Source organism: Coturnix japonica, chromosome 1, assembly GCF_001577835.2.
Source record: "Coturnix japonica isolate 7356 chromosome 1, Coturnix japonica 2.1, whole genome shotgun sequence".
NCBI classification, from domain to species: domain Eukaryota; kingdom Metazoa; phylum Chordata; class Aves; order Galliformes; family Phasianidae; genus Coturnix; species Coturnix japonica.
The window spans coordinates 119,284,926-119,311,237 of NC_029516.1; the positions used below are offsets into that span (position 1 = coordinate 119,284,926).

The window sequence follows — 26,312 nt, forward strand, 5'->3', positions numbered from 1 at the left end:
TGACTGGAAAAGGGATTTGAAAGAGTAAAGAAATAGTCTTCACAAAGGTTCACAGGGAAACCATTTTGCTGTGCCTTTATTACCCAAAGCAGTGTGCACAAACAGTAAGCCAATTCTCCTAATCAATTAGGATCAGAGGAAGCTTGACCAGTTACCTGCCACTCACACCTTGGTAACAAAAGCCACTCATTAACTGAATCCACTTTTTTTTTCTTTAAATCCTTTTGCATAGAGTTATTAACTGCATTTTAAAATTAAATAGACTGATTTTAGTCAAAGGTTATGCATAACTCCCTGTATTTATGACGTAACTCATACTGAAAATCTCGAAAAGAAAAACAAACAACAAACACCTAATCTGAAATGAGTTTGCTTTTCCCTTCCCCAGCTCTGGTTGCATGAGTAAATTCTGCTGTTAACAGCACCACACCATTAGCTACACAGCTGGAGCCAAAGCCACAGCCAGTGCTTCCTGTGGTGCCCTGAGCTGAGGGACAACCCAATTCAAAGAATGAAATAAAGGATTCTTGGTTAAGAACTGAGAATAAGGTGCAAGCCCTCTTTGTTCTCGAATACCCATATGTTTTAAATAACTATAATTAGGAGAATATTGATGAAAGACTTAAATACTACTTAGCGGGGGCACTACAATACACTCAGATAAGGCTTTACTTGGAAAAACACAGAATCGGGTACCCTGGTTTAGAGACGATAATCACACTAACCACTCTGCAACTGTGAGCACTGGTGTAGCTCAAGCCTATAATTATGGCATTAGAGTAATTAAAAATTCAACCCTAGCTGGACACTAAGATTCAGTCTAACCTCAATTCTATCATAGAATCAGTGCAGGTGTTTGGGTTTGTTTCTTTTTGCCATTGTTTCACAGACTTAACTTACACGTGATTAAAAGCAAAATAAGCACAAGGTTAAAACTCCCGGTGGTGCAGGCCAGGGATATATTCAATTTTATGACATCTAGACATAGAATACATCATGTATTTCAACAGATCAGAATGTCAACCACGGCAAACAGAACTGTACGATTTGAGTACGGTTATAGCTTTCATATTGGTCTCTTCTAAAGCAAGGAAACAAAGACTTTGTGGAAGATCTTGCTCAGTGCAGGAATTACCCCGGCAGAAGTAGAGATGCAAGAAATATCAGGTGGCTATGAACTACACCTTAATAAAACTGAATGGAAATAAAATATTTCAATCTTCTGTTATGGGAAAGATTTTGTTGCTGTTGTTCTGTTGTGTGATGTGTGTGGTTTTTTACCCCAAGAGAGCCTTTTTGCATTACAAACACTGTGGATATAAAGTTGCATTTTATTTTTGAAAGATACAAATCAATACATCCATAGGGTAGAAATGTTATTAAGTGTCTCATTGCTTTTAATGCCAGTGTTCAACACAAAAAGCAATCTGCTGTGCAACTTTTAATCTGTGTTAATGAAAAGCAGAGCCAATTGCATCAGCCACCAACCTACAGTTTCCCTTACACACCATAATGGGAATAGCCTAACCATCAGCCTCCTACATTTAAACTTCCTTTGAAAAAAGTATCTATAACTCCTCAAACAGCAGCAGTTTATCCTACAATTTGAAGCTGCATTTAACCAGCAGCATCGTGAACGATCAAGAAAAACAGCATTCATAATTTATGTGCAAACATCTGCTTGAGTTTTAAATGAAACAGTGCTCCTCTCCTCACCTTGCGCGCCAGTGATTGTGTGTGACTGGTGAGAGACAAGGCTGCAGGGTGGGGAGGGAACACCCAAACCCCAACTGAGATACTGCAGCCACACAAGCTCCACACATTTGTTTTCCTATCACTGTTTCCACAGCTTCTCACTCCCGGGGAGTGGGCCAAGCTCCTCCCAAGGCTCCCTTCTAAACCCATCCCCATTCCTCTGCCCCTAGAGTACCAGCCTTCTGCCCTTGGTCCTGTACTGACACACAGCTCCTCATGTTGTCCCTCAGGGACGGCTTGCACATAGAAACAGCATCTGCCTTTGAACACTAGCTAGGCCAAAGAAGCTGCAAGGACATCACAGCTCTTTTAAAGGTCAACGACAGCCATCCTTTCTTCGTTACCTGAGTCAATAGTTTATCACTGACTTCACTTAGACACGGGTACTACTTGTAATGAGACACTGATTATAAGGATGTGTTACAAATGTTCTACTCTTTTTTCTTTTTGCTACACGGGTGGAAACTCAGCCTCACCCATTTCAAACCTTTGATCACTGCAAGCTGCACATAGCTAAAATACCACAAAACCTGATGCAACTCATCCCCAAAGCATAAGACAGAGTAAAGTCTCCTGTTCAGTTGTAGATCTTTTCAAGTTCAAAATTTCTTCTAAGTTTAATACGGTGAAATTTAAACCAATGTGTAGTAAATACAGGTCAAGGAGTTAGTCTACTTTTACAGCGCACACTTTAAAATGCACATTGGTTGTATACGACTGCCAGCACAGTGAAGCACTATAGAGGAGGACAAGGGAAAATGACCTACTAAGGTCACCTCTACCTCTGAATGCATACATCCCATTTACAACTGAAGAGAGAACAGTTATTACACCAGCTCATGTCTTCACACGGGAGTTTCAGAAAGGTCGCTGGTACTTCTGTTCAGAGCCTCCCTGATCAACAGATACATTTGTGCAAAGCAAAAATGTTTAACCTCGCTGCTTACATGCAAACAAAACCTCTGACACGCACACTCTATACATCCTCCTGAGCATGACTCACAGCACACATGCCAACCAACTGGGCAGTAGCTGAGCAGTTGACCCCCTCGGTCATCCCTAAAGCATAGGAACTACTGTACAATTGCTTGATAACTACTAATCACAAATACACACTTGCAAGAAACTCAAAGTTATCACTCACTGTACACACTTAAAACAACCACCACAATCAGGACTTACAGTCATACAGCAGGAGGATATCACTGCAACAGCATCCACTCATCTGGGTGAAACACAACGTACATCCGAAGGATTTCTGCCTAGGCCAGATTTCCATAAAGAAGTCACATCCACCAAAACCCCAAACCTCCTCCAAGAATCATTACTCATATGATGTGATCGGGTACTGTTGAGCATTCAGGGCTCAGACTCTTAAGCGTCAAGATACCGTATATTCTTAGATGGACTAACTCAGCCACAGACCAATGCAGCACAGAAAACAAAGCATGCTGGAAAATAAAAGCATGCCACAGGAAGAAAAATCAACCTTTCAGTTCCGACAGCCTGAAGGCTTTTGAGAACCATAACATTATTTGTTTCTACCACAGAATTGTCAATACCTGTCTGAGAGAGCCTGTTCATGTAAACCAAGGCGCTTAGTTTAAACCATTTCTTTCTTTCCCTTCAGAAACCAAACACATGCTAACAAACCAGAAACTACAGCAAGAACACCCAGCTTCCTAAATTAAAATAAAATTCATTAGCTGTGGATCGGTCATTACTGTTTAACATCCTAATACGCTTGGAGAGAATTGATCCAACCAAAGATAATAGCTCTCAGAAGAGTGCTACCACTGCAATGCTATGCCTAAGAGCTAAAACTGATAGAAACTCTTACCAGCTGGGGTACAAAACTCAAGTGCTGTACAAGTTTGATTGCTATTTCTGCACTTGCTAGTGGATGCTCCTTGCTTCTTTGTGTACCAGTAACTGCTGAACAAGCTTAGTTTCCAAGTATAGAATCCAACTTGCTCTCCTTGCAAATAAACAAACAAACCCACACCTTGTAATCAGTTTTACCAGACATATTGCTGCCAATCAGCACCTCTGTAAGTAAAACGTGATGCCATCACATTTGTTATATTCAAATCTTTCTTCAATAGTACTTCTACAGTTTTTCTCCAGGGGTTGTACAATATAAGAGCACTGTTACTGACACAATTACCTCACCGGTAATGGAAAAGAAATCTAGTTCAGCCCATCCCTGAAGCATCTGAGGAAACTTGCATATTCATGATGTTGATATGCAAAAAACACCATGCATCAGTGGGTGGCAATAGCAACATCTAAGCCCAAGAAGCATATGAACTTGTAAATTATTTTTGAGAATAAAATAGTAAAAATATAGGTAGCTGCAAGCAAAAATACAGTTTGTTATTTACTGCTAGATAGATGGGAGGCATGCCTGTGGGAAGCATCAGAAGTAGACAGAAAGCTGCATGAAAGCCAAGAAGACAACCAGAAAAGCAGTCGGAAGTACAGCACTAAAAGACCATCTAGACTAACTGCTTCTTAGGGAGAGACTAGCTGGAATAAAGCCTTGCACTGTGAGCAAAGAAAACACTTTCCATTCACTTTTTAGCACGATCGGGAAAACAAAACATAGTGTGTTATAAACAAAACTAAATTATAGATTTACCAGTATCTCGTCCTAAAAAGAAACAGCTTACAGGATTCTAATCCAAAGACTCCATCATAAAGGAATAGGCTTTTTCATTGTCCAGACAGCAAATAAATAAAGTTGTGAACACATGGCAAGAATAGGGCTATGGAACAGGATACTACTCTAAACTGGAGAGGCAGTGAGGGGGAGGAAATCACACTTCAAAATAAAGCCAAGCAATTCAGAGATTTTTCTAACAGAGTGCTTTAAAGGTCCCTAGCCATAGGTAGGTCAGTGGACAATAATAATGAAAAAGCTAAGTGAATCTACCAAAATACAAGATAATATACTGTATATTTTTAAGGGATCAAATGTTAAAAATAATAAAGAACAACTTCCGCATATCTTATGCAAACATCAATGTTATTTAGTGATGAAATGCACTGGCATGTCAGTCTTGGCAAAAGGAGAGAGAAACTTGGCCAGGGTCAAGCAGACCTGGTAGAAACAAGCTAGAAGGGTCTTCTAGGGATCATCCAGCCCTGCTTTCTCAGGACTAGTTTCAGCAACACAGCTAGTTCAAAGTTACATCATTCCTGCCAGCTCTATGTAATAGAATCATTGAACAGAATAATAGAATGCCTTAAAGCTGGAGGAGAACTTAAAGATCAAACTCCAACCCCTTGCAGTGGTCAGGGTTGCCAACTGCTATAACAGGCTGTTCCAAAATCCCACCCAACCTGGCCTTAAACGCCTCCAGAGATGGAGCACCCACAACCTCTCTAGACAACCTGTTCCAGTGTGTCGCCATCCTCTGAGTAAAACAATTTCTTCCTAAAATCAAACCTACATCTCCTCTCTTTTAGTTTAAAGCCATTTCTCTTTGTCCTGATACTATTAGGCCATGTTAGTCCCAATCCTGACTGAAAGCTCCATTCAAGTACTGGAAGGCCACAATAAGGCCTCCCTGGAGCCTTGTCTTCTGCAAGCTAAACAAGCTGAACTCCCTCAATCTTACTTTGTAAAAGAGCTGCTTCAGCCCTCTGATTATATTTGTGGCCACAACAGTTCTGCATCCTTTTCTTGCTGGGGGCCCCAGGCTTAGGCATAACACTCCAAAATATCATCCCTATCTGAGCTTTACTTTGGGGCTGACATATTGGCTTTAAAAACCATCATGGCTTGCACTTTTTGTGCTAGCCCTAATCAAATGTATTCGTATCAACTTCTGATATCAAACAGGCCTGAAATCACCAGCATAACCTGTTCCTGGAAATGCCTACAAGGGAAGTCCTTCACTACTTCCAAGCCTACTTTAGTATGTATGTACTTGTCCTTACCAAAACTTTCCACTATCTAACCTCACCCTCCATTCCAGTATCAGTCCAATATACCCTACTATCCAAAATGAGCACAAACAGCAGACTGCATCCATTATTTTTTCAGGAATTCTTCTAATATTGAACATCATTTTCATGTTTCTCTTTCCATACCTTCCCTTTAAGTTAAGTAATGCCAGTACACCAACATACCCTGCTGTGTAGGTTTGTTGATCTTTGATCACTTGTTGCTTCTTTGAACCTCAGCTACTGAACCTGTTTTCTTTGCAATGCACCACCCAGAAACAGACACAGCACCAAGCACAGCAGAAAAAAAAACACTTCCTGTGTCTTGCTGAGATAGCATACTTCCTTATCACCCCTTTTCTGCTAAATTCATTTTCAATTCTACAATATTTCTTGCTCACTTAATGTGTCAATCAGTGTCTACTATGGGAAAACATTATTAGCAAGGAGAGAAATTCAGGCTGGTTTATAATCCATTGCAAATATTTCTTTGCACACAGATACATTTGTAGATAGATATTTTATGGTAGAGCTATGTTGAATGCAACGGTCTTTCCTGAGCTGGCTAAAGGGTAAGGCTCTGCACGAGAGCAGGAGAATTTTGGAGAAGTCATGCAAGCACAGAGGACTCGGGCTGAAGAGCTATTAAAAGAGCCCACGCAGAGCAAAAGCACTGGCTTCCCTCACAACTGAAGGTTGGACTGCAATGGAGAGCAGTACCTCAAGCTGTTGGCTGAGGCTGGCCTTATTAAATGCTACTAGCAACCAGCTTTTAGAATCCTATCAACTGTGATGCTAACGGAGCTAGCATTTTACAAACAAGACAACAGGATGAAGAAGTGCTGCAAGAGCTCCTTTTGCTGTGACCCTTTCCAGAGCAGCTCAAAATCACTGGTGTCATTAGTACTGCTGCACCAGACACAGAGATGCTACAGACCTACATGCTATTCACCTGAACAGCTGGCACATATACCTCCTCTGCTGGATTCATCTGCAACAGCACCATCAGCACCTGCACTTAAGTCACAGTAACCATTCCAAACCTACATTCCTGACTGGCCTTAATGCAATTCAACTGGTAGTTTTACTACCAATAAGCTACGCGCCACTTGGTCAGCCTTCCCTTCTACTTAAGAAAAAAGAACAAGAAAACCATCTCGCCTCTTGCTCAAACAAGTTGACCAATACAATTTTCAATGTATGACCTGCTCTAGCATCCCAGTCCTTCCTTTCCCATTGTGCAGCCATCTTAACTTTGCTGCTTGATCTATCTTTATTCACGTCGCTGGGAAATCGGCACAGCTGAAAATCAGGATGTGCAGTCATAGGACTGCAATTGGTATTTACTCAGATAACAGCTTCTCTCAGGATCAAAGGATAAACTACAGTGGGTTACAGTTGCAAAATACTAACATGCATCACTTAGAGTTCTGTTCTATTTTTAAGGGGAATATATGCATAACTGCTGCCAAGAAAAAAAAAATATTCTACTCCCTGCTCTATTTCCTCAATGGTTCTATAGGACTTTTCTTCCTCTGGGAACTAATTCCTGCTTCTTATTCCAAAGCCTCCCATCATTGGCTGCTGTCTTTATTTTAGGTTAAGTTAGATTGCCCTATTCTTGCCTTTAAGTTTTGACTTTTTTTTCAGCACTTAAGATTACTGTGGCTAAGAACCAGTGTGGGAATTCCAGCAGTATGAAGGCAGAGGAGAAAGAAGACAACAGTTTTATTATATTCTAGTGAGAACTCATTGTGGTCTTCCAATGCTTGAAGGGAACATGTAAACAGGAGGGGGTACATCTGTTTATGAGGGTGGATAGAGATAGGACAAGGGGGAATGGTTTTAAACTAAGATAGGGGAGGTTTAAGTTAGATATTAGGAGGAAGTTTTTCACACAGAGGGTGGTGACACACTGGAACCTCCTGTCCAAGGAGGTTGTGGATGCCCCATCCCTGGAGGCATTCAAGGCCAGGCTGGATGTGGCTCTGGGCAGCCTGGTCTGCTGGTTGGTGACCCTGCACATAGCAGGGGGTTGAAACCAGATGATCATTGTGGTCCTTTTCAACACAGTCCATTCTGTGATTCTATGAAAACGAGAGACAGAGCTTACAGAGGAGGCCTTACTTTCAGCACCTTACCAGACATACACGATTATTAACACTTATGTTTGTTTGGTCATAGGTTAGAACAAAACTAATGAACCCTGCCTAGTTATCAAACCTCAGAACCTAATTGCCAGAGGAGGATCCCTTCACTTGCTTAGGAGGAATTCAAGGACATCTTGAACTGAACTAGCTCTGAGCATTAAGGAACAGCAGGTTCTTTAGATGTGCTCTTTACGTGCACCAAAAGAATCAATTTTGGTAAGATCTGTTTTCCAGCATCTGCCTCATCTATGAGCTGTCCGTAGCATACTTTTAACACATAACAAGTAGTCTTACAACTCCTGTTTATGAGTCCCACAAAAGGGAAAGGTTTCTTCCACATGTATTCAGGGCCTGCACTGTTTCCCCACATGGGCTGCAGAAGGTGACAAAAATGCCTTCATTTTAAAGATACACTCCAAAGACAAGAAGTATTCCAGTCAACTTGCTTCAAATACAGTTAACTTGAAGAGCAAAAACATAACCAGAAACTCCATCCACCCCGCGAGAGGTTCATCATGTACTCTAACTACTAAGCTACAGTCACAGTGTTGCCAGTGATGGCACTTCAGACAGAGTTTACCTTCCCAGCAACTTTCTACCATATCCATGAAGTCTGCAAAGCACTGTTCTCTCACTGGGAGAAATTTTTTGTGCTTTAAACTAGCAGCAAAGGCTGTATGACGTTGCAGGGCAAACTTATCCTGTAGAACAAGGCATGATAAACCAAGATATTACACTATCTCAGACTTGTGTTTATTCTACAAGTGGCTCTACATTTCAAGTACAGTCACCCAGGATCCTGGTTCTTCAACTGAAAAGAATCACCTGATTATTGATTTTGGGTCATTGGGACAAAGATTATTTGGCTACCGCTTGCTCTTAGTTTTTAAAAAATACAATTAATATTTTATACAAGTGGAATTACTTTGCTGTCCAAAGACTGATAAATACCTTCAAGAAGCCAATGTATGCCATATAAACATAATGAATAACAAAAGATGATCCAGCATGTGACACATCATAACCTCCCAGTGAACAGGAACAGCAAGCGCCATATTTGCGTCTAACTGAGCCTCTGAATAATTTAATGAAAAAGTCATCAGTGAATTAAGAGAGCATTCTGCAAGGCTTATTAAGTAAAACAAAACGTTGGAAGCTAGAAAAAAAATATATGGATTCTTATTAAGCAGATACTGTCAGTTTCTCAACTTGTCCCACTGGTGCAGAAGTCTGAATTAAAATGTGGTACTGAGATGAGCTCAGATCTGCTTTGGGTTTATACAGCCTGCTCAGCATTTCATTAGCTTACACAAGCAACACAAATTTCAAAGCCAACATCCTATGTATATACTTCTCTTGAAGCAATATCGGAAAAGCAGGTTTTCTAGATTACAGTCGTATGACCATTATTCATAATCAGTGTATTTCTGATGTCTTGCTAAACCCATTTTTATTGAACAAGCTACCATCGTACTGCTCAGAAGAAAGACCTGGAGGAAGACAAGTGTAGAACTCTTATACTACCATTAAGTATTGATTCTGAGCGTTCAGATGGAAAAGAATATAAAGTACAGACAAATAACAGCAATCCGACCAACAAAAAGCTTAAGCTGTCACCAAGCACTATAGAGAACAGCCCTCTCTCGACAGTGGAATTTTGTTGATGACTTTAATTAAGGTTTTCTTATATTCTTTGACTGAAGAGAGCAAGATTTACACACCACATTATGTTAAGCAAAAAAACAAAACAACCACAGAGACAGAATTTCACATACGTACATCTTGGTCAAAGTGAAAGCAAAATTTTTTTGAGGTTTATTCAGGAAGAAAAGAATTATTAACACGAAATTTAACCAGAGAACCAAAGTTAAAACACTACCTGCAACGCAATTCAAATATCATTTTCTTGACAGTGTTCTGCACTCCTATACTTCTGTTGCCCAATGAGAAGATCTCTGTATGACCCCAGCCTCAAGAACATGCCATTTTTAATGATGCTTATGGTTAGAAGGCTGGCCTACCAAACAACCACCACGGCAGAGGTCAGGCTACACAGCATCTGCTGCTTCTCTACTAGTGCCAAATAATACATTAAAACCAAATAAAAGCCAAGCCAATACACCACAGACCTCACCTGCTTCCTCCCAAAAGATCCTTCTCATTCTTCTTTTACACTTAAATAAGGATACAACCTGGCTGTGCTACAACAAACAATATTCTCAGGAAACTTCAGCCTTCTCTTACTGGACCCAGGGCACAAGTGAAGATAATATTCCCAGCAGAACAGTCAGAACTAACCATGTAGCAATCTCATTTGATACAGAACTCACATTTTAAGATAACTCAATCTTTGAAGAAGATTGAAACCTTCAAATGGTTATAAAAAAAAAAAAATATCTAACCTTTTTTCTAGGAACTGTTACCAGATAAGTTCATTTGCTTTATGGAAAGACAAAAATCAGAACAGGAAGCATTCCTGTCTCTCAGAAAAGCTGATTTTTCCAGGGTTCACGTGGAATGCAACAAGATCAAACGTGTTAAGCCGTGAAAACCTATTACGCACAGTAGTTATTTACTTCATGAGGTTGCTCATGTTATTACAATGGATACATTTCCCATCACACAGTCAATTTGTTCATATTACTTTACTCCCTATGCCACACTCAGAAAGAAATATTTCACACTTCCTTCAAAGACAGCAAGAGAGAACAACCCTTGGACAACACTGCTTGGCGGTTTGCCACTGCCATCACCGAACCATCGGGGAAGACAGAAGGCTGTGCCAAAAAGAACCCTGTCCAGCCTGGTCTATTGGCCATATGTTACCATGGGAAAGAAAAAAGAACAGCTGTTTTACCAACACCCACTAACCAGGAAAAAACAAATAGTCAAAAAGATTATTCAGCCTGGACCGACCCTTTCCACTAGCAACAGAATTTGTTTTACTTCAGTCATTTTTTCTTTGGTTCTTTTTTCCAAACCAAGATCCCTCCAAGTTAATTTTTCCTCAATCTTCTGGCAGGTGTAAAGTCCTCACCAAGGCAATGCCGCTGGAGCAGAGCTCATAGACAGGCAGTTTACAGACTGCTAACGCACAGTAGCAAAGCACGTGTTTGCCCTACCCATCCTTCAGCCACACAGACAAGTGGAGGCCCATTTAGTTTTGGAGCCCTTTACTCACCTTTCCCATTTTGCCATGCAGTATACCAGGACAAACTGAGGAAAGTAGTGATGAAAACTAACACGGTGGCCACAGTTCCATTTCGGAGCCTCATCTCATTTCAGCATCACACTTGGTTACGTTCCGTTAGTGATGAGGACCGGTCTTGCTGGGCTTGCTGCAGTCACGTCGGCTCAGGTCCACCAGCAGCAGCCAGGCCGAGGGGAAGGCAAAGCGGAGCTCTCACATATCAAAGGCGTCACAAATTAATCCATTCCAGAACGCTGTAAACTTCCTTAGCGTCCTCACAAACGACACGTCCTTTCTCTTCTATTCCTGTCCAAAGGAAACAAGATGGTAAGAGATTAGACCCAAAATACTTACGGATGTCCCCCATGTACCAAAATGCTGCTAAGAAACACTGGTGCACGTTAGTAATTGTGGTTTGCATGCACCCATCTCCAGCTGCCTCGGTTTGAGCCCAGGGAACAGCACTTGTTAGGTCAGTCTTTCCTTTTTCATTAGGAATGCTTGTATCTGGAGGAGCTGTACTTGACATTACTTCGGTAGTGAAAGGACAAACACACACATCACCTATATTAGAATATTATCACAGAGGCACACAGGTTGGAAGGGACCTCCGGGGATCACGCAGACCAAGCCCCTGCTAAAGCAGGCTCCCTTACAGCAGGCTGTAGCTCAAGTCAATAGCACACATCCCCCCCAGCAGGAGATGAGTAGATACCAGAGGGTTTTCAGGAAGCCAGCAAGTCCAAAGCCCTGCTCCTAAGCACTCACTTAACAAAGCCTCTCTGAAATCAGTGAGCAGAGGCTGCAAACGCAGCAGTAGAACCACCCCCGGTGAACGGAGACCGGAGCTTTAAATAGCATTTACAAACGTATATCATTCATCTTTCCCTGCTCGGTGCCAAAGCACTTTATCCAGCCACAATAATTTTTTTCCTCCTCATTTAGCTGCAGTGAAAGCACAGGCTGCTGTCACACACGCAGAGACCATTTAACCCACAACAGCTGGCAACAGCCTAAAACAACCCACCACAATGCACCCGTACCGCTCCTGTCTCCCCACCACACCGGCACAAGGACAAAACACAGTAGTCAACCACAGGTCAGTCTCACCACAGACGGAAGGTCTATAGCCCAGAACAAGAAAACCCCCAGCTGTCCAAATGCAGGCTGCATCTATACGCACAATTCTAACAGACCGAGACAAAGAACGTGGAGATAAATTGACCAATGTCCTGTTTTGCACCTGGGGATGGGGAACTGATTTACAGACAGCTCAAGTACCATTTACAGTAGCTCAGGCATGTTAGATTCTTTTAAGACGCTGTCAGATTTTTTCCTCCCACCATAAACTACCCGTGATCGCTGCCCTGCAATAAATAAAGACTTGCTTTGAACTTCCCTCACAAGCAATCTCTGTCACTGTCTAGTCTGGGTACATTTAGAATAGGGAATAAGACTCTTCATCATGTCGGTACCTAAGGACACTGGTCATATCTGACCTGCTACCTTTCCCAAAGAGCTTGCCAATAGAGATGTAATGAATAGGCCTGGCCAGCAAACGAAAGGAAGGAACAAGGAAGGTATGAGCTACAGGCTCCTGCATTCAAGCCTTGGCCACAACATGCAGGTTATAAAAAGCCCTTACCTTCTGTGATTACCTCATAACAATAATAATGCTCCATGCCAGTAAGGCATTTTGTTTTGAGGGATTGCATGCACAGATAGGTCTGTGGCTTTAAACATTAATTCTGAAATCACATAGTACATGTGAAGAAGAGAATACAGGCACTTACAGGGGAAGAGGACAAAGCAGCTGGTCAAATTCAGTAAGAAACAAAGTAATGAGTGGGAATAAAAAGGACTGTGAAAAGCTCTGCAATACAGAAACCCGAATTCAACACAATGAAAGATAAAGACAGCTGAGAGACCTATAGAGAGCTAACGGAGAGCACGGCATGCCAGGAACTATCAGCATCATCAGCACCTTGAATAGGAGACGGACATTATCAGAGCCAGGGGGGTAGGCAGCAGCAATTAGGTCAAAGATAAAAGCCTGTATGAACCTTAATGGAAAGGAAAGAATGAAACCGCGAAACCCCAAAGTTCCATGAGGCCCGTCTGCAGGGATTTAAGGAGTGGGAAAGGTTCCAGCGATTCCCAGAATACCAGAACAAGTAGCCAGGCTGCTGGTAACAACACTGATAATTTGTAACATAAAGCAGCCCTGAAATACAGTTGCTCAAGCTGGCACCTGCCTTCACCGCTGTTCCAGCAGCAGCCACATCTCTGAAGCAGCTCAGGTGGGCAAACTGGATGGGATCATCCCAGAGAGACAGCTGGGCCAACACACAGACAGAGGGGAAGCCAGGAGAGTAAAGATGCCGTCTGGTAATGGAAGGAAAGCAAACTGCCTTGCTGGAAAGCCTGGGCATCTTCTACATTCGCTGCAATAAAAACCAAGATGCTGTGATCAGGGCTTCTCGCTGCACTAGTTGAATCCACGAGATGCTACAGCCTAAAACAACTCTGAGAAATAATTTCTGGACAGTAATAGGATTCAATTCGCTATAAGTTTGCACAGAACTATGTCTAATGAATGATGACCGAGGGCTTTGAGTTATCCGGGTCTGCTTTCAGCCCTCTCTCCCAGTGCCGTACCCCTCTCCCACAGGCTCCAGGTACCCAGCAGCACTCAGACCATCCTTCATGCGTGTTGCTGAACCAAATCACACACATCAAGGCCGTGCATGTGCCAGAAGCATCCCGGCTTTCAGAAACACACCTCATTAAACCAGCAAAACCCCACATGCACGTGAACGGTCTGTGACTCGAAGCACTTTATTTAAGACCCGCCTGGACGCCGACCTGTGTGACGTGGTGTAGGGAGCCTGCTTTGGCAGGGGGGTGAACTCGATGATCTCTAGAGGTCCCTTCCAACCCCTACAATTCTGTCATTCTGTGAAGCTCTCCCACCGCAGGACGGGCCCGGCGTGAGGCCACAGGTACCGGACGGACCCGGCACGGCCGAACCGCACCTTAAATAAGCTGACAAGTTCCCTCCCGCACCCAGCGGCTCCTGCAGTAGGAGCGGAGCACGTTTCCAGCCGCACACCGTACACACAGCGCTGCCCTGCAGAGGCTCCGCCGGGCTCCGCCGTGCCTGCTGGGGCGCGACCGAAGCCAAGCGGCGCCAGACCCGGCGGAGGACGAGAGCGGGTGCCGTGCTGAGGGAGCAGGGCACGGAGCGGGTACCGGCCCGATTCCAGCTCTCGTCCTGCCCCGGTCCGATGGCGGGGGGGGGGGAATGGAGGAAGAAGGAGCGCAAACTGTGGTGCGAGCCGCGGGCTGCTGGCAAACACCGAATCCCGTGTTGGGGGGGGGGGGAGCAGAGCCGCTCCGGGGCAGAGCGCGGGGGCGGCACCGGGAGCAGCGAGCGGCGGGTCCGGCCGGGTGCAGGTGCACGAGGAGCGGGGAGTACGGAACCAGCCTCCTCACACCGGGGAAGCTCGGGCAGGGGAAGGACGCCCGCCCGCAGCCCGCAAAGCGGAGCAGAACGGAGTGGGAAGGGCGGGATGCGAAAAGAGCGAGGAACTAGAGACCCGGGGAGAGAAGGGGGACGGGGTGTCGGTCGCAGGGCAGCCTCACCTCTCACCTGTGCGCTGCCTCCGGCAGGGGGAGCCGCGGGGCGCGGGCGGCTCGGCTCACACCACACACCGCGCTGCCTCGGCCGGAGCCGGAGCTGCCGCTCCACTGCCCGCCCCTCAACTGCGAACACACCGCTGCTCCGCCCCGACCCCGGGCGAGGAAGCCCCGCCCTCTCCCCGGAGAGCAGCTCATTGGCTGAGCCATCTGTCGCTCTGCTCGGCATTGGGTATAAATAGCTCAGTCTCGCGAGGCTTCCCTCAGTGAGTGCGTTGGGGTCAGAGCGGGGTGGGAGGTAGTGTTATATACGGCTTGTTCTCGGTTTTGTGGGTGCACCCTATTGAGTGCACATGGAGATTTATTGCTAAGTTTAGTGGTGGCTCCTGGGTCAAGCTGTTGGCCTTCAGGGTGAGGGTGCCTGTCATAGAACTGTTGGAATGGGCAGGGAGCTTTAAAGGCCATCTTGCACAACTCCCCTGCAATGAGCAGGGACACCTACAGCTACATCACAGAATGACCTGAGTTGGAAGGGACCTCAAGGATCATGTAGTTCCAACCCCCCTGCCTGGCAGGGCCACCAAACATACACCTTTACTAGATCAGGTTGCCCAGGGCCCCGTCCAACCTGGTCTTGAACACCTCCAAGGACGGGGCATCCACAACCTCCCTGGGCAGCCTGTTCCAGGGCCTAACCACTCTCCTAGTGAAGAACTTCCCCCTAACATCCAACCTAAATCTTCCCTCTTTTAACTTAAAACCATTTCCCCGTGTCCCAACATCAGCTGCTCGGTGCCCCAAACAGCCTGAGCTTAGATGCTTCCAGGGATGGGGCTTCTACTGCTTGTCTGGGTAACGTTTCCATATCCCCTGCAGGGCAGGTGGGCTCATCAGGGTGTTCCTTGCACCGCTCATTGGTGCCAGCTGACCCTTACCTGTGCTGTGTGATGCATTCAGTGGCTGGTGGTGGTGGCCATGAGTTTGTGCTATGCTAACCAGAGCCACTCCTGAGAGGTGCACTCCTTAAAGGGCAATTTGTTCCTCACACCGGCTCAATGGGCCCTCTGTCCTTTGTGCCGCCTGCCCCACAGGCTGTGTGGTGAGCACAGCCGGGAGGTGTGGAAGTGAACCCGCTTTCCTCCTGAGAGCTGTTATTGCTGGGCTGTGCAAGCGGTGAGGAAAAGTCAGCAGCAGCTCTATTCCATGGTTCATTACTGAGGGCTGCAGAGCTTCCATTCAGTAAGCAAACCTTGTTCTTCAATGGTTCCTTTCATAGGCTCCAGAAGTTGCATCAAGTGATGTGTTCACAAGGTCCCATTAAAATCAATGCTCCTGGGTCATGGTAGGAAGCTCTCTGCCTTGCAAGACCTGTACTTGGTGCTGCTCATGATTAACAGTGCTCAGCCCCTTTATTACCTACCCTTTTTTCCTCATCTTCCGCCTGATTGAGACCAAACCTCTAGCAGACATTTCTTCTCTGAGTTAAGACTCCTTAACACCTTGGATGTAGTGACACAGTTCCCCACCAGAACTTGATGAACCATACAACAATCGTATTAGCTATTCTGTCTTAAAAGTAACATTGGACAGGACTCCATAGGTTAATATTTTTTAACCAAAGCTTAAACACGTTGCAATATTCTTTCCCTTTAAGTGACCCATGCAGTAGCCCTTTGTGTTTGTGCTGAGGGGCTTGTGCAACTGCAGGGAAGGGCAGGAGGAGCATATGGATCTTGACAGCTGGCTGCTCTGTGGTGTTACACGCTGAGTAGTGAGAATTTATGGTGGAAGTTTGTGCTTCAGTTCCCCTTTTTTTGGCTTACACATTTAGTACGATAACTTTGCAACAAAGGCTGGCGCTGCATGTACACAAGTGCACGCACATCTACTATCCCAGCAAGCTAAAAGCATTAGAGCCTCCATTGTTTGACTTTAATAGATCAGTGTTGCATGGGGATACGAAGTTTTGCATTTCTGTGCCAGGTAAAACAAAATTGATTGGAGACATTTTTGCACGAAAGTGCTTTTGTCAGGAGAGAGAAGCCTGCTGGAGGAAAGAACGTGTTACAAGATGAGTTTAATGGCATTTGTTTGAGGAGGACTATCTTATGCTTCCTACTCTTTGCTCTTCCACTGATTGAACATTTGCACTTAGGAGGGTTTACCAACTGGACCTTGACAGTATCCAATTAACTATTAACTTCTGCAAACAACAGAGTAAGTGTTAATGTGGTTATTTTCTCAGTTCATCCGACATCTGCTCCTGGAGTCAGCTTCATAATAAGGAAGGCAGGGTGCAGGAGAGGGGAAAAAACCATGAACAGTGCTCTCATCTGACCAACTATAGCAATAAATTCCAGAGTAAAGTAAAGTTGGTGAGGATGCTCTGGGCCTGCTGTCATTTCACATACACTGCAGTGATTCTTGCTGGCCCACCTGGTCATAATTCACTTGTAGGGCTGCACTATTATTAGTATTCATCAAATTCTGAGTTCTTTTTATCCAGCATGTTTCCTGACTCGTTCAGAAGTATGAACATGTTGTTGTTTCTGCATTTCTCGCCATTAATACTCTGGCTTTCTCTGGCCATTAGGAAAGATGCACAAAGGTAAAGGTGCTTGACCGTGGGCTGCAAAAGCCTTAACAGTTGCCTGGCTGAGGAATGGCAGTCTGGAAATTGTCTGCGTCTACTGGCTGATAATTGAATCCTGTCTCAGAGGCAGGATTTATTGTCAGTCTAGCACTAACCTTATTAAACAGGGCTGACACCTTCTGACTCTCAGCGCTTCTCCCTCCATCTCACACCAGTTTTGCCTTTTCCAGCTGTACACCCATCACTACTGAATCTTTCCTGCTGCACACCAATGGAGCTCCCAGCCCAGTGAAACCAGTTCTGCTGGGCACTTTGCCACGTGGACAATAAGAGAACCTCAAATGTATCTGACTGAGCAGTGGGGAAGCAGCAGCAGGGGCGGCCCCTCTGGGTGACTTGATGCAACAGCGGGAGCGTAACAATACAGAAGGGTTTTCCCACCTCACACTTTTGGTGCTCATACAGATTTAGATCTCGTTATTTTTTAATAGGCATAAACCAAAGCGGGCGAGTGCTTTGGTGACTGAACTAGCTTGCAATAAAGGATCTTAATTCTGTAGTATCGTGAGATTCTTTTATACACAGAGCTGCTAGATGTATGGCTCATCTAGAAACATGAGGCTTGTGTAGTATCCATTGTGATGCTAATGCTCAACAAATAAACGGATATAGAAAATTACATTAAAACGATGGTAGAGGCAGATGCTCAGTAGCGAAACAAACAAAAAAAAGAGCTCTATTTAGTTAACCTTTACTCTGCCATTTCTGTGACTACATTCTGAACTAATCTTCTCTCACACGCTGCTCATCACAGACCTTTCTCTCTAAGAAGTCAGATGTGACAGTGCCCTGTGGAAACATCAGGATTCCTCTCCTGTAGGTAAGTTATTTGTCCACCTTTGCAGTGGGCGAACTGACAAGGAGGAGAGCACATAACTTCTTTGTGTTGTCTTCAGGTGGTGGAAACAGAGCTGTGTCTCCAAACTTGTGTTTCTCTTCCCTCACCCTCACAGCATCATTTCACTCACTGTGGCGGTAACATTCTCTAAGCTGCAAATTCTTCTGCCACATCTGGTGATGAGAATTTACTTTTATTCATCTCCTTCTGAAGGTAGAAGCCTTCAAACGTGTTCTTGCTAATACGTAAATATAAACCTGGAAGTCTTGAAGTTCTTATTGTGCCCATATTGCTGATCACAGAATCACAGAACTGTAGGGGTTGGAAGGGACCTCTAGAGATCATCGAGTCCAACCCCCCTGCCAAAGCAGGTTCCCTACACCACGTCACACAGGTAGGCGTGCAGGCGGGTCTTGAATATCTAGCATCTAGTACAGTAGCTGACACCTAAGTTAAGAGCAGTCAGATACAGTTAGTCCTGAAGAGAGAGTTCAAGTTAGAGGAAATCATATTAGGAATTAAATAATAAGGTTTCTGGGAAATATGTGAGAGCTAGACTTTGTGCATTGGACATCGTCTTTATAGGCATGGCATTGAAAAGTTGCCTCCTCTCACTTACCTTGGGGAGACTTATGTTTGGCCCACTGATGGAAGGGAAACTGCAGCTAAAGGGAAGACTGAATCAGGCCCTCTGCATGCAGACATTTCTGAAGTTACTCTTTCCTAGCAAAAATCAATACAGGTCCAAGCAGCACTGGGAAGGAATCCAAGACGTCTTTCATAGGCAAAGTAAGGTATTTTAGAAAGGTCCCTCCAAATCTGGTCCATTGTCACATTGTCAGATGAAGCTTTGAGAGAGACTGACTCAGATATACCTCTTTCAGTTTTATTTTGAGCAGAGTTATTACAAGCTGTAAACGCTTCCTAGCTCAAGTAGCCCAAATGGCCACTTGAATGACGCACAGTTAAGGGACTTGTGTATTCTCCAAAGATGTAGGGATATGTAAAACCTGAGCTAAAATGTGGAAAAGCAGTACAAATCTAAACTTCTGATTGCCAAGAAGCACAGACTAAAACCATATACTCCAGGCTTCTGACACAGGCTCCCCTGCCAAAGTGTGGGCTGGCTGCGCTTTCGTTTTTGCTTTGTTTTCTTTGTCTCACATCTCTTGTTGCCTGGTCCAAGCCTGCTCCTCATCACCAATCCTCCTTCCAACTGGAAGGCCACATTATATAGGACATGGCTCAACTCACTTTGTTAGAACCAGATGTTAAGAGCCCAAAACCCGGCACCAAACCATTGGCTCAAATCCATCTCTGGGACGACGAGCTTTCTGCTGCTCTCACCATTAGGGGAAGGATGAGACTGCACATTTTCTGCTGCTAGAGATGGTGCAGGATGGGGCATAAAAATGCCGTCTCCCAGCAGAAGATGGATGGGATGCTGGTAAACCAGCAGCAAAGTGATAGATGGGCTTGTGTACAAGGACAGAGCAGGCTGCCTCTCTGTGAGCACATTAGCTGTGTGACACTCATTCTTGGAAACCCAATTCTCAGAAATATCTGTGGATGTGGGATCTGATGCAATGGCTGGGTGAGCATTTGTTCTATCTGCAGTCATCAGCTGTGGCCTGGCAACATTCAAGTCAGCATTGCTGAGGTACAGCCCTTGCTCTTGGGCTTTCCTTATCCCCACCACCTTCCACTCTGATCCCAAACCACTCCCCTTGCTTCCCTGACTGCTTTGCCTTTGAAGTCCTTTACCAAAAAGCATGAAGAACAACCAGAAAATCTTAAACTCACACCAAAATGACAGGAAGAAGGTGACAAGTGACTTGACAAAGCATGACCCCGTAGCTTTTCAAGCCTTATCACATCAGATATGAGTAAGAAGCTCAAATCCTAGACACATCCCTAATAATTAGTAAGGTTTAGGGGGCTTTTTGTCTCCTGCCTGTTGAACATGAATTTCCTTGTCAATACTTCCGAAGCCAAGTTCTAAGTGGATTTTGAAGCGTTCTGAAATGCTAGCTTTCATTTCAAGGCAAACCTCAGAAGCAGGACATTTGGTCTTTGGAAGCTACTGAAGTGAAGGCTTGGGCTCACAAGCATCTGCTGCAGCCACAGTCCAAGAGCTGCAGCCCAGTGACCAAGCAGCACGGCCTCTCCCATCACATGCTGCCCACCAGCTCCCCAGTTACTTGCTCAAATTACCTGTAGCGAGTCTGAGGCACCTTAACTTGTGTCCCCAAGACACAGCGAGTGTCAAGGCAAACCCTGTGAGCGTGTAAGCTCAGGAGTACTGAAAACAATTATCAAAGCTGCTCTCAACTTCAACAGAGCTGGTGCTCTGCTGTAATGAAAAGATCTCGTTCCTTGCCCTATCACAGCAGGAATCTGGGCTATATTAACTCACTCTGACTGGCCTTAAAGGCGTTAGTGATGTTTCTTGTATTAGAGAGTTATTTTTCTGCCAATTTAGAATCCCATCTCTTCCCCAACAAATGAACTGGTGGGTATCCCAGCGGCAGTGGGAAGATAGTGGATGGCGAGGAAAACCTAGATAGGACAGGAGCATTCTTCATGGCATTTAGAAGTAATGAGTGCAATTTCTTACCTCTGAGGACCTATTCGAGCAAGGTTTTAGGAGAGAGATAAATGAACCTCAAACAGGAACTCTACCTGAGCATCTGGAATAACCTGCACTGCTGCAGCACCAGCCAGCAACAGAAGTGACAATAATAGCTGAGGAACTCTGGGGTTACCAGGCAGCTCCATCCCATAGGAGGGACACCAAGGATACACATCTTTAAGAAAAGTCATGTATTCCTTTCTTGCAGATTCAAAAGACGCTTCAAGTTTCCCATCTCCACCTGCAAACGAGGTGCTCAGCTCTCTCTCTCAATCACATGCAAATTACTCTCCCAGCACACAAAGGAAAAACAGCAGTTTAAGAGCAATCTGTTGATATTGTATTTTATACCGACAAGGTACTTCTCGGAATGACAGCTCCCAGCACGATGCCACATGTCGTACAACCGTGTGGGCAGATGCTAATTCCTCCCACCAGACGCACAGGTAATGAGAGCACATGGGACAGGGTCAGAACGGGCACCCATCACAGCCAGACGTGCGCCTGGCAGCCAGAGCCCAGGGAGCAATTACCAAACTCTTTCTGAAGTTCGTAACATGTTAGAGATGACACGTCTGATAACCGCTGTAGCTGTGTCATAGCATATTCCATGCCATGCAAATACTAGCGCTTTGTTTCTGGACAGGAATAACAGCAATGTGCTGACACGGAGACAGTCCTTTGTGTTTTCGAGTGATTACACCTTAACCCTCGGTTATAGAATTATGGCATATATGTAGCAGCGTGTTCAAAGGCAGGCTGCAGGATGACGCATCTCACTGCAAACCTGTTTACGGGCAATTAAGCCTTAAAATTGTAAGGGGCTGGATTTTGTCCCTGACTGCCAGAGCTGAATGGGGGAAAGCACAAGGAGAGAGTGGAGAGCATCATGGCAGGCTCAGGTGAGCGGGTTGATGGCAAGCAATGGCTTTCAGTCCCTTCTCTCTCATGGTGCAAGCTGTGTTTCTTGCCCCTTCCATGTGCATTTAGGATGGGCTTCCAGCTGCAGGGTCAGCCCAGGGCTGGGATGCTCCAGGCTCCTCCAGGAGACATGTCCCACCTTCCCTACACAGTGTGTCCCTATGCTGGCCCCTGTGTTTCTCCCGTTTCATCAGAACCTGTTTATGTTTTTAAATCAGAATTATACTTCTGTCTGCCACTCACTGCAGCCCGACAACGCTAACTCAGTGTGCAAACAAGGCCATCATCCAAGTATTGTTTTACATAACTGGAATGCTGGGGTTGTTAGCGTTTGCATAATGTTTAATTATTTAGTCAGAACATAAAACTTGTCTCTGGCTCAAAAACATTCTTATGAAATGTCTCAATAATTAAACACCGCTATGTTTATTAACAGCAGGGAAGGCTCATAAAATGAATTAGCCAGAAAGAGACAAGTAATGACATCAAGATGCAGTAATCAAAACATGCTGCTCTAAGGTAGGTCCCCGAGCATGGCAAACACCCACAGCAACTCCTACGAGCATCTGAGTACAACACCATTAAAAGCACAGCAGATCAGGCACCATACCTCAGAGCGATCAGGGAGCCAGAATTCGATGCATTAATTCACTCCTTAATCAATACGTATTGTTTTGAATGGACTCATTTGACTGTACTGAGCCCACGGAGGTGAGACCTCTGTCTGAGAGTAACCTTTCAGGGTCAGCTGAAGGCCGCTGTGTGACTGGGTGCCAGCAGAGCAGCTCGCTGGTTGTCAGGTCATGTACTCTGGCTGTTCAGAACAGTTGCTGTGCCCAACCTCCAGGTTGCCCTCAACTGCTCAAGGGAAAAGCAGGATTTGGAAGCAGAAATTGTTTCCTTTTAAAGGCGTATTCAGCCATTAAGCAGGGAGGAAAAATCTGTTATGTCCTAGGAGCCGAGCGTTCTCCTCTAAAATAAGATATTTTAACAAGTGGAACTTTTCCACTTGCATTTAAAGGAAGCATAAAATTCAAAGTTCATTTTATTGAGGCAAGATGGAGATTTATGTTCCCTTTAAATACAACTTTAGTGGTATTTCAATAACATTACACAGGAAATTAAGCGTGTGTCCTCCTATGCTCTCCCAAGCTCACATACTACTTTCTAACGAGGACTCCAAATTGCTCAAACCAATCCCATGTAGTTAAGAGACTCAATTTTGTACATCAATCTGCATAAAAGCAGCCAAGGAAACCACCTCTTCTCCTCCCCCTGTCCTTGTTGCAGCACCTGAGGCCCAGCCTGCACACTGCGGCTTTGCAGCATGGTGCCAGTGGCCGTGTCCAAGTGGGGCTGGCTTGTGTGGGCAGAGGTGAGGAGCTACCTGTGTAAAGGGGAAAAACAAGTGGGAAAGCCACCATGGGTTCATTATCCCCTCGGATATGCACCCTCTGCCCCCCCACATGGCAGCGTAAGCCCACACAAGTGAGTTCTGGTGGGGGCTGCTGCCATTTTCCTCAGCACAGCAGAGCTCTGCGATCTTCACTGCTCATATGAAGTAGGTCAAGGCAAAAACTGCCTGCCCACATCTCCTCTCCACAATCACAAGGTAAGATAAATTATATCCTCAATGTAATTGAGACATCTAAAGGGAAAGCGTGGCGTGAAGAGGCAATTCTGAAGCTCAGTGTCTCTCTGGAGAGCAGCTGACTGCATGAGCCGCCATCAGAAGTGACTCACAGCTGCTGCCCCGGGCGGCCACTGTCCTGCTTGCTGCTGCTAGAAGGAGCTCAGTGCTCAGTGCCTGAATTCAAAGGAAGGCAGCCAGCCTTCAGGATACCTCCTGCTTGGGGAGAACAAGAGGAAAGCCACAGAGGAGGAAGAGGAAGCAGTTAGGAAAATACCAATTGCCCATTCTCAACTTCAGAAGTCAAACTATATTTGGGGGAAAATGGATATTTCTTGCTGTGGGGAATGAGGAGGACCTCATATGTCATCACAGCTGGTTCAGAATCCTTTAAGACAGCAGAACAGGCTTCAGTGGGACTGTGAGTCTGCAACATGTGCCCTTTCAGATGCCAACAGGTAAATAAAGGGAGCCTTGCACACTAACAGAAAGAAATCACTGAAAGCACAGTCTGCAAAGGTGTGAGAGGTGGAAGGAAGCAAAATCCATCGCTTTGCTTCGACACTTTAGTGCAGAATGAGCTGCACCTCTAACAGCTCTTGAGAGACGTCTGGGATCCCAGAGAGGGAGGGAGGTCAGCGCTTTCGTGAGTGACCTCCTTTTCAGCTGGGATAGGTGAGCCAGGAGGGCTTCCTTCTGGGAACACAGCCAGCACACTGAGAACTGGGATCTGCGGGGGAAGCAAAGGCACTCCAAGGTATCACAAAAGAAGATCTGAATGGACCTTGTGGAAATGTGCCACGCTGGGAGGAAGCTTTGAAGAGTAACAGAAGGCAGAGAACTATCTGGGAGTGTGATACTCCACAAGGCCTTTCAGTTGGTATTGATTCATGAGCCACAAAGCGCTGACCAGCACTCACAGATCGTTTCTTTGCCTTTGCCTCCAGAACAGCACAAAAGTGATCTGCTAACCACAAACACCAGGCCCAATAATCACACCATTGTTACCAGCAGCAGAGTGCTCATCACATGTACGAAGCAAACCTTTTGGCAAGTTTACTGCACTCCTCTAGACTAAGAGGGAATTAATGGCATTGCACAATTACAGCAGGCTCCTTGCTAGGCTGCTGCCGGATATTTCCTGACAAGATTTGATATTCCTCCTCTTCATCTTTAAAAAAAAGGAAATACATTTAGTAAATGTTTTTACAGTCACAAGCAACACAGCACAAAGCACTGTATCAAAGCAAAGGCCGGAGGGCTATTTCAGCTTGAAAAATGTATGATGATTTGCTGTACATTAAAAATCATTTAGTCATAATTTGTTAATAATAATTATAACTTATAATAATTTGTAATGATATAAATTATCATTTCTTTTTACATTTCATGTTAGTGTTACAAGTTCTATACCAGCGATGCAGATTGCAGCTGCCTGAGCAAAATGGATCAGCCTGGGTCAGTCATACTGCTTCCCAGCTGGAAACGCACAGTGATGTCCCCAGGAAAGCTGATCAGATCTGAAAGGCTTTTCCAATGGTGCAAATTGTTAACCAGAAATCACTTTTCACACAGGGAAGAAAAATACATTTGTGTTTGGCCACAAACAAGCAAAATACACTGACTCCAAGCCTACAATCTGCTTACCTGTTAACAGCACAGCTGTATTAGGACTGTATCAGGGCCCTTTAGAATGAAAATTTTAGAATGAAAAAAATAGAGGGGAGGTTTAGGTTAGATATTAGGAGGAAGTTTTTCACACAGAGGGTGGAGACACACTGGAACAGGTTGCCCAGGGAGGTTGTGGATGCCCCATCCCTGGAGGCATTCAAGGCCAGGCTGGATGTGGCTCTGGGCAGCCTGGGCTGCTGGTTGGTGGCCCTGCACATAGCAGGGGGTTGAAACCATATGGTCACTGTGGTCCTTTGCAACCCAGGCCATTATAATTCTGTGATTCCATGTGTGCAGAATGATGCTGTGAGAAAACAAAAGCCCATAAGGTGAGAGGTCCAGAGAGCCCAGGGTCTTTCCCAAAGGCTGGTTCCTGTGGCAGGATTCTGTGCCAATGATGAGTCCTCCAGCTGCTGCCTCCGAAGGCCCATGGCAACAGCACAGGCCAAGGCCAGTGGCAATCACTGAGACCACAACCTTGGCTTTCATACTGAGCAACTCTTGTTGGGTTTCATCTTCTGCTGGTTCATCTAGCTGCACCCTGAAATCATCTACATCACTGGTGCTTCCAGTCTCCTGTTTGGAGCTGAACTGCCACACAAGGAGCAGGGCACCTGGTGGTTGTTTTTTTCCCTTGGGACTGTACATGTCATGCCAGCAGACCTCCACCTTGCTTCTCTGCTATTCTTGAGTGTCAGTCTGTCAAAACGGGAGATGGTCCAATGGGTTCCCATGCTTCCCCATGCAGCTGCACAGGTCATGCTCCAAAAGCTCAGTCACGATTCAGCAATTTAATGACATTAAACAAGGACTGCAAGGAGACAGACTGCATTTGTCACTGCATTTCCTGAAGACGTCACCCCCTTTGCACAGGATATGGGTAGGGACACGGCAATAACTAGAGAATACTCCTTTAATACAGAAACCATGTTTTCAAGATTGCTACAACACAGTAACAACATATGTTAAAATAACACTATATGCTAAAAAATTATTACAGAGAGAGTTAAAATCTTGTTAGTGATATCTGAAAAATGTACCTATTTCTTCTGCTTGTCCTGCAGTATCACCTGGATACAAAACAAAGCTGGAAGAGCAGCCCCAGGCCAGAGCTACAGCCCATAGAGAACAGCTTGTGTTGGAGTGGGAGGGCTGGCGGAGCTGCTGCCCATTGGAGAGCCATGTGGAACAGTGCCTGAAAGGTGGGTCCCATGGTGGGTAGTGGCTGTGTTGGTGTTTTGTTGTCCATCAGGGTGAATCCACCACAGTGCCTTGGATATTC

The 26,312-nt window shown here is 45.1% G+C and overlaps 1 protein-coding gene across 3 annotated transcripts in view; it reads right to left on the reverse strand.

Annotated features, from left to right (window-relative positions):
• MGAT4A (alpha-1,3-mannosyl-glycoprotein 4-beta-N-acetylglucosaminyltransferase A) overlaps positions 1–14,823 on the reverse strand; it is a 67,376-nt gene extending 52,553 nt beyond the window's left edge. For 2 of the 3 annotated variants that reach the window (XM_015850787.1, XM_015850772.1), the window contains exons 1-2: positions 14,692–14,823; positions 11,038–11,352 (exon numbers count right to left, since the gene is read on the reverse strand). In XM_015850787.1, coding sequence (XP_015706273.1) covers positions 11,038–11,131 — 94 coding nt within the window. In that variant the 5' untranslated portion in view covers positions 11,132–11,352; positions 14,692–14,823. The remainder of the gene's footprint in view (positions 1–11,037; positions 11,353–14,691) is intronic. The other variant, XM_015850779.1, reaches the window with a different exon arrangement.
• Between the last annotated feature and the right edge of the window lie 11,489 nt (positions 14,824–26,312).